This window comes from Bubalus bubalis, chromosome 4, assembly GCF_019923935.1.
Source record: "Bubalus bubalis isolate 160015118507 breed Murrah chromosome 4, NDDB_SH_1, whole genome shotgun sequence".
NCBI classification, from domain to species: Eukaryota; Metazoa; Chordata; class Mammalia; order Artiodactyla; family Bovidae; genus Bubalus; species Bubalus bubalis.
The window spans coordinates 109523638-109535595 of record NC_059160.1 but is presented as its reverse complement, the minus strand read 5'-3'; the positions used below and the strand labels follow the sequence as shown (position 1 = coordinate 109535595).

Below are 11958 nucleotides of genomic sequence, written 5' to 3'. Positions count from 1 at the left end.
ACAAATACATTTTAAAAAAGAATGATGCCTCTATAGTTCTAGTTCTTTCTCCTCCTGTGATGACAACATTTATAACTTTCACACTGGAAAGTATTAACTGGCAAATATTTCTGAAAACTCAAATAATTTAATCAGAGAGACTCTGAGTATTATTCCTATTACGAATAAGAAACCCACACTTCAGTGGTTTCACTCCAGCGTACAGTCAAAACTGAAGAGACCAGGAGTAAAATTAAAGCTAATTTTCAGGTAGTTAGCATCTTACATCATAACTTCTTAGTTGTACTTTACTTTACTGGCTTGTGGATTTACCTATCCATCAACATGCATTCATATCTTATATTTTACTGAAGAACTTTCACTAGATGAGGTCACAATGTTATTCTATGAATCAGAATTGTTGTATACACATTGGCTACTTTTATCATTACTTCATACGGTTAACATAAAAATACTATGAGGATACTAAAAATTCCAAACTTAAATATAAACAACACCATGCAACTACTATGAAATATTAGCTGAGATGAAGGGACCAAATCAATGTTTATATAACATCAGATCAGATCAGATCAGATCAGTCGCTCAGTCGTGTCCGATTCTTTGCGACCCCATGAATCACAGCACACCAGGCCTCCCTGTCCATCACCAACTCTCAGACTCACGTCCATCGGGTCAGTGATGCCATCCAGCCATCTCATCCTCTGTCGTCCCCTTCTCCTCCTGCCCCCAATCCCTCCCAGCATCAGAGTCTTTGCCAATGAGTCAACTCTTTGCATGAGGTGGCCAAAGTACTGGAGTTTCAGCTTTAGCATCATTCCTTCCAAAGAAATCCCAGGACTGGTCTCCTTCAGAATGGACTGGTTGGATCTCCTTGCAGTCCAAGGGACTCTCAAGAGTCTTCTCCGACACCACAGTTCAAAAGCATCAATTCCTCGGCGCTCAGCCTTCTTCACAGTCCAACTCTCACATCCATACATGACCACAGGAAAAACCATAGCCTTGACTTTGTATTGCCTTTAAAATTATTACTAAGGACAGTAATGTGAATATAAACTAACTTTATTAGTGAAATTTATAAAATATAAGGTAGAGAAATTATATCATCTTTTTTCTCCCTTGGAAAACTTCTGAACTGGTTATACATCAGTTATAAATTCCAAGGACCACTAATGATAGCGTACTTTACGACAGAGTTTGTAAGATGTGTTTATAATATCTATACAATAGCTCCACATTTCTTTACATTTTTTTTTCACTCGAATCTTCTTTCCTTAGCAAACTCTTTAAAGAAAAAGACCTGTGTGTTTATTTGAACAGGTATCGACACTTCATTTACACCTCGAGCATCAGCTTCTCCCCTAAGCTTCAGACTTAGATGTCTACCAGACATCTCTAGGTGGATTTCTGAAAAGAATCACCAGTTTGCTATATCCAGAAGAGAGTGCTTGTATAGTCGACTCCAAACCTCGTCCACCCCCGAGGATTCCCATCTCGTTACATCACATTGATCCAATTGTTCAGGTCCAAATGTAAGAATCCGTTGAGACTTCTCTCACTGATATACTCTGTATGTCGATTCCTACTGTCTTTATTCTCAAAACCATATATATTGAATCTGACAACTCCCTACAACTTGCTCTGTCGCCACCCTCATCCGGGCTGCCATCATCTCAGCTCCTGAACTGCTCGTTACCTTATTACTGATCTCTTTGTTTCTACTCTTGCACAGACCCATGTATTCGCAGCAGTCAGAAAAACATTTTTAAAAAGTTGAGCAGGTGAGGTCCAAATGCTCCAAGGGCTTCCTATCATGCTTAGGATAGAATCCAGTGTTCTAACCATGGCCTGTGAGGCCTTGTGTTTCCTGCTCCCAGGCCCAGGGGCGGGGAAGCCTGGCAGGCTGCCGTCTATGGGGCCGCACAGAGTCGGACACGACTGAAGCGACTTAGCAGCAGCAGCTGCCTCTAGGAAGCCTACCTTTCTTATTTCACTGAAGGCATAGCTGGCTTTTGGACTGTTGCTTCCATGGATTAAGATAATTCTTGTCTCTGGGCTTTTTCACTTGTGGTTTGCTCTACTTGGAACACTATCCCCTCCAATACCTGTGTGATTTGTTCCATGACTTAAGTTATACTCTGACCACTCTAATTTAAGAGTCCTACCTGTACTCCCCTAATCCTGCTTCACTTCTCTCCATAGTGCCATTTTCTGACATTGTATTATATATTTATTAATCATCATTCTTGCACTGGAATTTAAGTTCCGTAAAAGTAGAGACTTTACATGGATCACAAGCCAAATTCCCAGTGAGCAGAGACATATATTTAATGGATACTATTCTTTACTTAATTCTGTAGAAAGTAGAAAGGGGACAGAATAAGATGAAAAGTCAGCCACCAAATCACAGGGGAGTAGCACTCTGTGAAGGAAGAAAAGAGTGTATAGGGGATGTAGCCTTAGTCTACAGAGTGACTGCAGGAGGCCCGTGGGGTTTCTATGTATCTTATACCTTTTGCACTGAGCAGTGGATGGCCGAGAATTCATACACTTGGAGAAATTTTCTTTTAGTCTTTGGTACAATTTACAGATTAAAATTTAGAGATAGAATTATGGCTACTTCCTTAAACTGCATTCACTGTAAACACTAAGTAGTTTACAACCTCACGTAGTAAAGATTTAGCACAAAAAAAAAAATAAAAAAAAAAGATTTAGCACAAGCACCGTCTAAGTAAAATCCTAGCAAAATTCAAATACCAACCTCATTGGGTAGGCATGGCTTAAATATGCAGTGAGACAGGTTTTGTGTATTTTAATGTCACATGGGGCTTTCTACTGAACGACCACTCAGAAACTAGCGCTGTTCAGGCGGAGCACATGCATTCACCACAAGTACAGTCGCAAAGTGCGAGGCTGAGGACTTCCTTCATGGTACAGTGCATAAGAAGCTGCCTGCCAATGCAGGGGATGCAGGTTCAATCCCCAGTTTGGGAAGATCCCACATGCTATGGAGCAACGAAGCCCATGTGCCACTACTGGCTGGCGCACAAGAGCCTGCAAGTCACAGCCACTGAGCCTGCACGCCATGATTACTGGAGCCTGCGCTCTCTAGGGCCCGCGAGCCACAACTTGTGAACCCTTGTGCCACAGCTGCTGAAGCCCACAGCGGGGCAGCAAGTCACACTACTGAGCCCTTGTCTGCAACTCCTGAGGCCGGCACCCTTAGAACTTATGTTTCACAACAAGAGAAGTCACTACAATCAAGAAAAGTCACTACAAGAAGTCACTACAAACAAGAGAAGCCCGCAAACCACAGCTAGAGAGTAGAGCCCGCTCTCCACAACTAGAGAAAGTCCACCAGCAACAAAGACTCAGTGCAGCCAAAAATAAATATATAAATAATAAATAAATATAGCAATGCATTTATGTAAAATTTTTTTTTTTTTTTTAAAGAGGAAGGTTGATACAAGTGTCTCTGAGAGATCCATGCCCTCTGCTACACAGACCCTCTTGGCAGCCATTGGGTTCAACTGACTTTGGAAAGGATGACGGTACGTAATTTACTATTGAGGCCTTCGGGCAGGATAAATAACGCTGGATATATGCACTTTAGGTGCTAATTAAATGCAGAAGAGGTGATGGGCTTACTGAAGAAAGCGTTGTAGAGTATATACCTTAAGTGAACTATCTTATAACCAGTGAAATTCATTAACTGACGAGTCAGTTTCACCACAAATTAATAAAACATTCAAACGGTCATTTTGAACACACTTATTCTACCCCAGGCTTTTTGAAACCATTAACAGGAAAGCATTACAAAGATTTGTTGAAGAGCATATCAGCCTGTTCCCATTACTTCACTAGACAGTAATTTTCAGATAACTATAACTTTAGTCAGTAGTGAGCTACTCTTTCAGATTTACCTGGGAAAGATTTAGTCGAGTGTTCTTTTAAGAAAAGCTCAGTCCCCATTCATGATGACTACTTCCACCTGAATTTCCAGATGACTTCAAGTGACTACTAAAAAGTTTAGACTATGTGTCAGAGTCCCCACTGAAGTAGTCACTTCATGGGTACCATAAGCTCAACATTTGCTTTTACATGAATGCATAAATCCTAACTGGATCTAATTCTGGAATTCAGCAGACTAAATTATATTTTATCATCTGTCTAAGCAGTTAAAAACAGGAAGCTTAAGATGCAGTTACATTCTTAACTAGTTCAACTGTTTGTGTGGAAAAGACCATGCTTTCTATTCAGAAGGCATAGAGCAGAATATAGTTATAAAAATATTAGTCCCATACCTCTCGAATAGCAGTACAAAACTCACTCTGAAGCACTTTTTTGAGGGATTGTAGCTTGTGCACTGGTACTTCTCCAGATTCCTGCAGTTTTTCCAGTAATTCAATTGCTCTGGCAACATCTGAATAAAAAAAAAAAAAAATCAAAATGGAGAGAGACATGGAGTAAACTGTATCGTATCAAAAAGTACCATTATTCCAATTAAACAGTGACTATGAAAAGTAAGTGGAATTTATTGCAAAATCAGAATTTACAATTCGTAGTCTTTTGATCTCATCTTTTGGTAAAAGGTCATTTAAATCTGTTCCACACCATTTGTCACATAATACATCTTCCTCAATGGTATTTCTCATATGTTATTTCTGTTACACAAATTAGTCTGACTATTCTTTCAAAAAAGAAGAGCAGGAAGCAGGTCTTTTGTATATTCTGATACCCCAATAACGAAATGAGTTCTGTCCATTTTACCTCTGAGAGGCTTTTTTTCAGTTTTTCTTTTCTCATTCCAAATTTATCAAACCTGCATTTTTACATTTATTAGTATGATGATCTGATTTATGTGCATCTTCTCTACTTGTCTATAATCTCCTTGAGGGTAAGAATTTAATTGGGCTTATTCACCACTGCATCCTCAGAGTCTGGTGTAAAACAGTAAATAAATACTTCATATTTATGAATGAATGAACGAGCACGCTCCATTTTACTGCCACTGCATTAATGCAGACCCTCAACATGCTCTGTCCTCTGTCCAACTGGAATCATTTATTCTCTTCCAGCCACTTCATATGATCCATGAAGTTATCTTCTGAAAATAAAAATCTGATCATGTACCCACCTAGCCGTCTCTTAGCACCAAATATGTTTTTCAACAACAGTTAGCTTAAATGCTTCTCTTTCACCTGATGATATATATCAAGAAACACAGTCGTTTATAACCATAGCTTTAAAATTCCCAGGACGGTTTTGTACTGTCAAGAGAAAATGATAAGATGAAGGCCATTTAAAAAATATTTACAGTGATCTCTTCTACCTCTGTTGCTATGGCCAATAACTCACTGAAAAGACACTGAGACGTTACATACAGAGATTTTCAATTCCTACGTGATTAACTCCAGGAAGTACCCATATCCCTGCCATCAGATTATTAATTAATTAAATAAATAATTCAGCCATCCATCCATCACTTTGTATACTTGGCACTAAGACTGACAAGAATAATAAGACATGCTTCTTTTCTGAACACACAGTCAGATGAGGGAAAAAAATATAACAGTATAGTCACCCATAATAAGACTGAAAGTGAAAGTCACTCAGTCGTGTCTGAATCTCTGTGACCCCATGGACTACACAGTCTGTGGAATTGTCTAGGCCAGAATACTGGAGTGGGTAGCCTTTCCCTTCTCCAGGGGATCTACCCAACCCAGGGATTGAAACCAAGTCTCCTGCATTGCAGGCATATTCTTTACCAGCTGAGCCACAAGGGAAGCCCAAGAATACTGGAGTGGGTAGCCTATCCTTTCTCCAGGGGATCTTCCCAACCCAGGAATCGAACTGGGGTCTCTTGCATTGCAGGCAGATTCTTTATCAACTGAGCTATCAGGGGAGCATTGCTACCACCTAAAAATTCAGGTGGGGTTGGCATAGGTTTATGTATGTAATCAAAGACAAGAACCAAAAAGTAATTTTAATGGAGACTCCCTTGAAGTATTGCCAATTGTGGCCCAAGGAAGCACAAATAATGAAATCAGTAAGACACTGCCAGTTTCAAAAATCTGTCTTTTTGTACATTAACTGAAAGTCAGTATAGTCAGTTGGACAAAACCAGTTGCATCCACAATCAATAAGATACCAAGCTAAGAACTGTATGCACTTCTAACTACATGAAAGACTCTCTAGATTTCAATAGGCACTTGGAACTCTCAACATGTTTAAAACTGTTCTTGTTATATTTTTTCCTGAAAGTAGCTCTTCTCTTCTTACACTCCGTATTTCCATTAATAGCATCTCCACCCAGCCGTATTTCCATTAACAGCATCTCCACCCAGCCTGTCTTCCAAGCTAGACCATGGCATCATCTTTTACATTCACCCCCACATGTAATTAGTCAGCAAGTGCTATAGGTTCAATCCCAAAGTGCCTTTTGAATGGAAACCCTGTGCTTTATTGCTTCAGGGAAGCCTTTATTATTTTTCACCTAGGGACTAGAATATCTCCTAATGTTCTTTAAATGGCTTTTCTTTTTCAGTCCACTCTCCACACTGCTCGTAGAGTGATAAACCTCATTATTATACTCCCCTGCATAAAACCTATTTCTGGCTTCCTGTTGCACAGGGTGAAGTTCAGACCATTTAGGAATACATACAAAGCCCCTAACAATCAACCTCTTCTGACTCATCTCTAAAAACCTCCTCCTGGCGAACCTATACATTGATTATCCAAAGTTTTTGCTATTCTAGAACATAACACAGTACACCGTGTCTCTGTGATTTTGAACATATCATCCCGTTCCCGGAATGCAATAATTTATTCATCCAGTAGTGCCAGGCATGAGAGACACTGGCAGTAGAGACCACCGGTTGCTCTTGCTCTCATGGCATTCACAGGTCTGAAGGATCACAGATACCTAATAAAGTGGGCATGAGCTATAAAAGCAGCTCTATAGGCTAGTACACGGATGTCTAACCAGGACATGTATCATCATCCAGGAGGTCAGTGAGGGGCTCTTTGTGAAAATAACAGCTAAGCTGAGCCCTGGGTAGGAGGTACAGATGAGGAAAAGGAGAAAAAATTCCAGGCAAACAAACACAGACTACTGAAGTTTTATCAAGAGAGTGTGGGGCATTCAAAGAACTGAGAGTTTAATGTAATCGAAGTTGAAACCAGGTCAAGAGTAGCAAGAAATGCAGTAGAGAGGAATCACATCATGGAGGGTGTGACAGGTCATGCAGGGAAGACTTGGCCTAGATAGCCTCTCCTTAGACATGTCTTCCCTGACTCTCCAAGGCAGATTTAGTTGCTATCATATTGGTATTCCCACAGTCCTTTGTTCACTTATCCATTGTAATAATTACTACTCTCTGCTATTGCTCTTTTTGTATGTATGTCTCCCTCATTCACCCTGCAAATACATAAGGTTTTTGAGAGGTCAGGAGCAGTGTATTATTTATCATCGTATCTACAGTTCAGTGAAGAGTCCTTGACAAATACTGGGCGTTTATATTTGTTGAATGAATGATAGATTAGTTGATGAGACTAGAAAAGAAGGGGGTCAAGGCCTATGTCTAGGTAGACATATAACTAACTTCTCATGAGAATAAGTCTCCAGATCACTATCAGCTTTGGTCAAGACTGGGTTGGGTCTGATGTGCAGGAAGGATGAAAGCCTGAATGTGTAGGCTGAAGGGTATCAAGTGACTGAACTGGAAATTCAGAAAGCTGAAAATGACTATTTAGGAGTTCTTATCTTGCGCTGCACTTTAAAATTACCTGGGGTACATTTAGAAATTATTTATTTTCCCCTCAGTTTCATTGAGACATAGTCAACACAGAACATTGTGTTAGTTTAAATGTACAACATAATTATTTGATATGTGTATATTGCAAAATGATTGCCACAATAAGTTTTTAATGCCTGAGACTCACCCCAAATGAATTAAACCAGAATATATGGTATAGTGGTTCTCAATCCTGGCTTCAGAATGGAACCACGTGGACAGCTTCGACAACCATGGATGCCTGGGTCTCACAGAGAGATTCCAGTGTGACTGGCATAGGGTGGGGCCTGAGCAAGGGCTTTTGGAAGCCTTCAAGGTGATGCCAATGGTTGATAAAAGCCATGTTTGAGAACTCCTGGGTTAGTTGGCACAGGTGTTTTTATAGCCCTATGTGATTCAAATGTGTGTGTTGAGAACCTCTGCTAGAAATGAATGGTGCCTAAGTATCACCTGGGGAAATGTATTAAAATATAGGTTCTTGACATTCCCCCCCCCACTGCCACTTGAGGGACATTGACTAAAGACACATGAGGATAAGGCTCAGGAATTTTAAAATTATTCAAGTGATTTTTTTTTTTAGTTTTAGCTTTTATAAAAAAAATTTATTAGTGTATGGTTGATTTAAAATGTTGTATTAGTTTCTGCTGTACAGCAAAGTGAATCAGTTACACATAAACATATATCCACTCCAAGATTCTTTTCCCATATAGGTAATTACTGAGTATTAAGTAGAGTTCCCTGTGCTATACAGTAGGTTCTTCTCAGTTACCTGTTTTCTGTGGAGTAGTGTGTATATGTCAATCCCAAGATTCAAGTGAGTCTAAAGTTGTTGTTTCATAGATCCTGTTTCAAAGAGATATGAACGATAGTTCAGGTTTCCTTTCGTCCCAGCATTCCCAAAACTCCTGCACTTTTTATTATTCTTTGACACCCTCTATAACAGGATACTGAATGGGATTCTTTTGAGAGTCTGCAATTATTGATAAAAGTGCATAAATGAAAGTAAGTAGTATCAAGTATCTACCCTATTCTGCAACACTGCTCCTAGCAAAGGCTGGTCACCCTGACCTCTGTGGAGTCGTAAAGTCAGCCTGCTCCCCAAACTTGTATAATTGTATTCACAATCTCTGCGTATGAGATTTGGTCATCAGGTTCTTTAAGATTCCAGATGATTCCTGTGACAAATTCAAAATTCCAATTCAAAATTGAGACGTACTGTTCAAAAATGAGCTATCAAAGAAACTAGTCACCCTTCACTCCACCAAAAATTACTAAAAGCTGGGCCAGTTCTGTTACATTATACCATAGGCCTTTTCCAGTATGTATGAAGAGGTAACTGTGAGATGAAAAAAAAAATGTATGAAGAATTGTTGACTCATTAATTTTGGACAAAATATTAGGTCTTCTCTCCAATGAGCCAAGCAAGGAGTGCTCCTGCAGGCATTGGGGGTCGCCTGCAGAGGGAGACAACTGCTTTCCTGGTCGCTCAGGTGATCTGCCTGCCCCTGCCCATCTGGTCAGAGGCGGAGACGTGGCGAGCACTGGCACCAGAGCCAACTCGCTGGCACACACCCAGCGAGTCTAGCAATGTGAGGTCATGGGGTTATACGGCAGTTGGTAAAAGCCAAAAGAAGCCCCGAGACTAAGAATGGCAGAGATCGGGTCCTTGCAGCCTAGGTCTGACTGGTGCTGCAAAGATGTGGTGACTGACAAATTGGATGTTAAAATGCAGTTTAAATGGAGTTTAAAATTAATTCTGATTCCCTTTAGCTCTATAAAAGTACCAGAAACCTGCAAGACCCAAGATCTATACGGAAGTCAAATAAACCTTTCAATAAGTGAAATAATTGTTCTTAAAACAACTACAATAAATTGTGTGTAGTTTATTTACAAGTCCCCTTAAGGTTCTTGCTAAGAACTTCCTTACATTCACTTTATGAAATTTTATACAAAATTTGGTTACTAACACAGAAGTCTGGGTTTACCAGGATAGCTCACATTGGAAGGAATATTAGAAAAGGACTGGGGAGGCTGCTTGATAAACACTAAGCAAGCAAGAAGATCTCAGAAGTTTTTCCTGAAATGAACTCCTCCTCTTGTCTACCAACTCTCAGGTTCACACCTCCATTATCTATCCTATTATCTAAGCACAGTACTTGGGCATAGCCTTTGCCCCTCCTCACTCTCCTTCACACTCTGGATCCCATTAATCTCACTTCAAAAAGCAACCATAACAATAAACCTTTATTTAATATCTATGGAGTAGGAGTCATTACTAGCCAAGAGCTTTCCATCTCTTTACCCACTGTATCCTTCTAACAACCTTGTGTGCTGCATGCTTGCTAAGTCACTTCAGTCATGTCTGACTCTGTGACCCCATGGACTGTAGCCTGCCAGACTCCTCTGTCCATGGGATTCTCCAAACAAGAATACTAGAGTGGGCTTCCATGTCCTCTTCCAGGGGATCTTCTAAACCCAGGAATTGAACCCTGTCTTTTACGTCTCCTGCATTGGTAGAAGGGTTCTTTATCACTGAGCCACCTGGAAAGCCCGTAACAACCTTGCTGCTGCTGCTGCTGCTAAGTCGCTTCAGTCGTGTCCAACTCTGTGTGACCCCACAGACGGCAGCCCACCAGGCTCCCCCGTCCCTGGGATTCTCCAGGCAAGAACACTGGAGTGGGTTGCCATTTCCTTCTCCATGTAACAACTTTACATGGTAGTAAATATTCACATTTTACAATGAGAACATTGAGGCTTATAGTGATATTAAGTATTTCATTAACAAACAGGAGACCTGGGTTTGGAGTCTGGATCTAAGTGATTCCAGACCCTGTGCCCTTTATTTTTATTCCAGTAATAGATTTTCTTTTAGAGGCTTTTTCCTTCAACATTCAATACTTTTATAAGCCCTGTGTCCTGCAGGCTTTCTTGGTCAGAGGCTGAGCTCTTATTTTCCCTTTCTCAATAAAAACTAACCTCTAATTCATTTACCAGTATACCTCTCTCAAGGAATATTCAGTGATCATCAGAATTATCTGGAGAGCTTTTATTTAATTCATTTATTTATTTTGGCTTACAGGATCTTAGATCCCTGACCAGGGACTGAACCCAGGTCCTGACAATGAAAACACTGAGTTCTAACCACTGAACTTCCAGGAATTCCCTGGAGAGCTTTTCAATGAGAGGGAAGAATTTTTATCAGCCTTTGCTACCCACTGGAATCACCTGCAGGAACTGAAAATAAACAAACATACAAACAAAAACCAGATACATAGATCCTAGCTACATGTTATTTCTGATTTCATTGTTCTTGGGTATGGCCTGGGCATCAGAATCTTCAGAGCTCCCCAGTGATATAATGTGTGGCTGTGTTGAGAATCACTGATATGTCCTCTAAGGTGCATCCTATGGGTTCTAAAAACAATGTTACTTATAATACTAATTGCTGTCATGTATAGACTTTGGTATAGCATGAATGTTCAACATTTTCCTTCTCTGAGCACTATGAGGTATGTAATATTATCTCCATTTTACAGGAAAGGAAACTGAGACCCATAGAGTTAAAATTACTTCTCTGAAGAAACAGCTAGTAAGTTGTCAAGTTAGGATTTGAATCCTGGCAGTATGGCTCTAGAATCTGGACTACATTTAAGACATGGCTCAGGAAAGCATATTCTTAAAATCATTCCCAGCACTTCTTATCCAAGCCTGTTAACAGAGATTAAGCTAATCTGATCAATAAATCCTTGCTTGGGACTGAAATCAGTGGTTCTCAAATTTTAGTCAACAACAACAAAAAATTAACCTTGTACCATTTATTAAAAATTAAGATTTTTTTAAAAAAGAGACTGACAGGTAAACTTTGAAATTTTCTCTTTTAGTAGTCATTGTGGGTGGTGCTGATGCAGAAAGTGGTCCACAAATGCACTTTGTAGGTTAATGATAGTTTAATATGTGATCCAGAAAAAGGTGAGCTAAAGACCATCATTCACTTTTATTTGCCTTACTTAGATCATCTTATAAAAACCTCAAAAACATGTAAAAGGATTACTTACTACTGTCCTCATTGAATAGTTAAAGAAATATTTTAAAAAATAGCTAAGGCTGAGAAAGAAAAATTATCTGGCTCAAGGCTACACAGCTAGGAAATGGTAGAATCAGG

General features: G+C 39.8%; 1 protein-coding gene across 2 annotated transcripts in view; it reads right to left on the bottom strand.

The window, feature by feature from the left end:
• Positions 1-11958, bottom strand: part of LIN7A (lin-7 homolog A, crumbs cell polarity complex component) — a 316647-nt gene that overhangs the window by 261656 nt on the left and 43033 nt on the right. For both annotated transcript variants that reach the window (XM_025284407.2, XM_006075150.4), the window contains exon 2: positions 4305-4423. In XM_025284407.2, coding sequence (XP_025140192.1) covers positions 4305-4423 — 119 coding nt within the window. The remainder of the gene's footprint in view (positions 1-4304; positions 4424-11958) is intronic.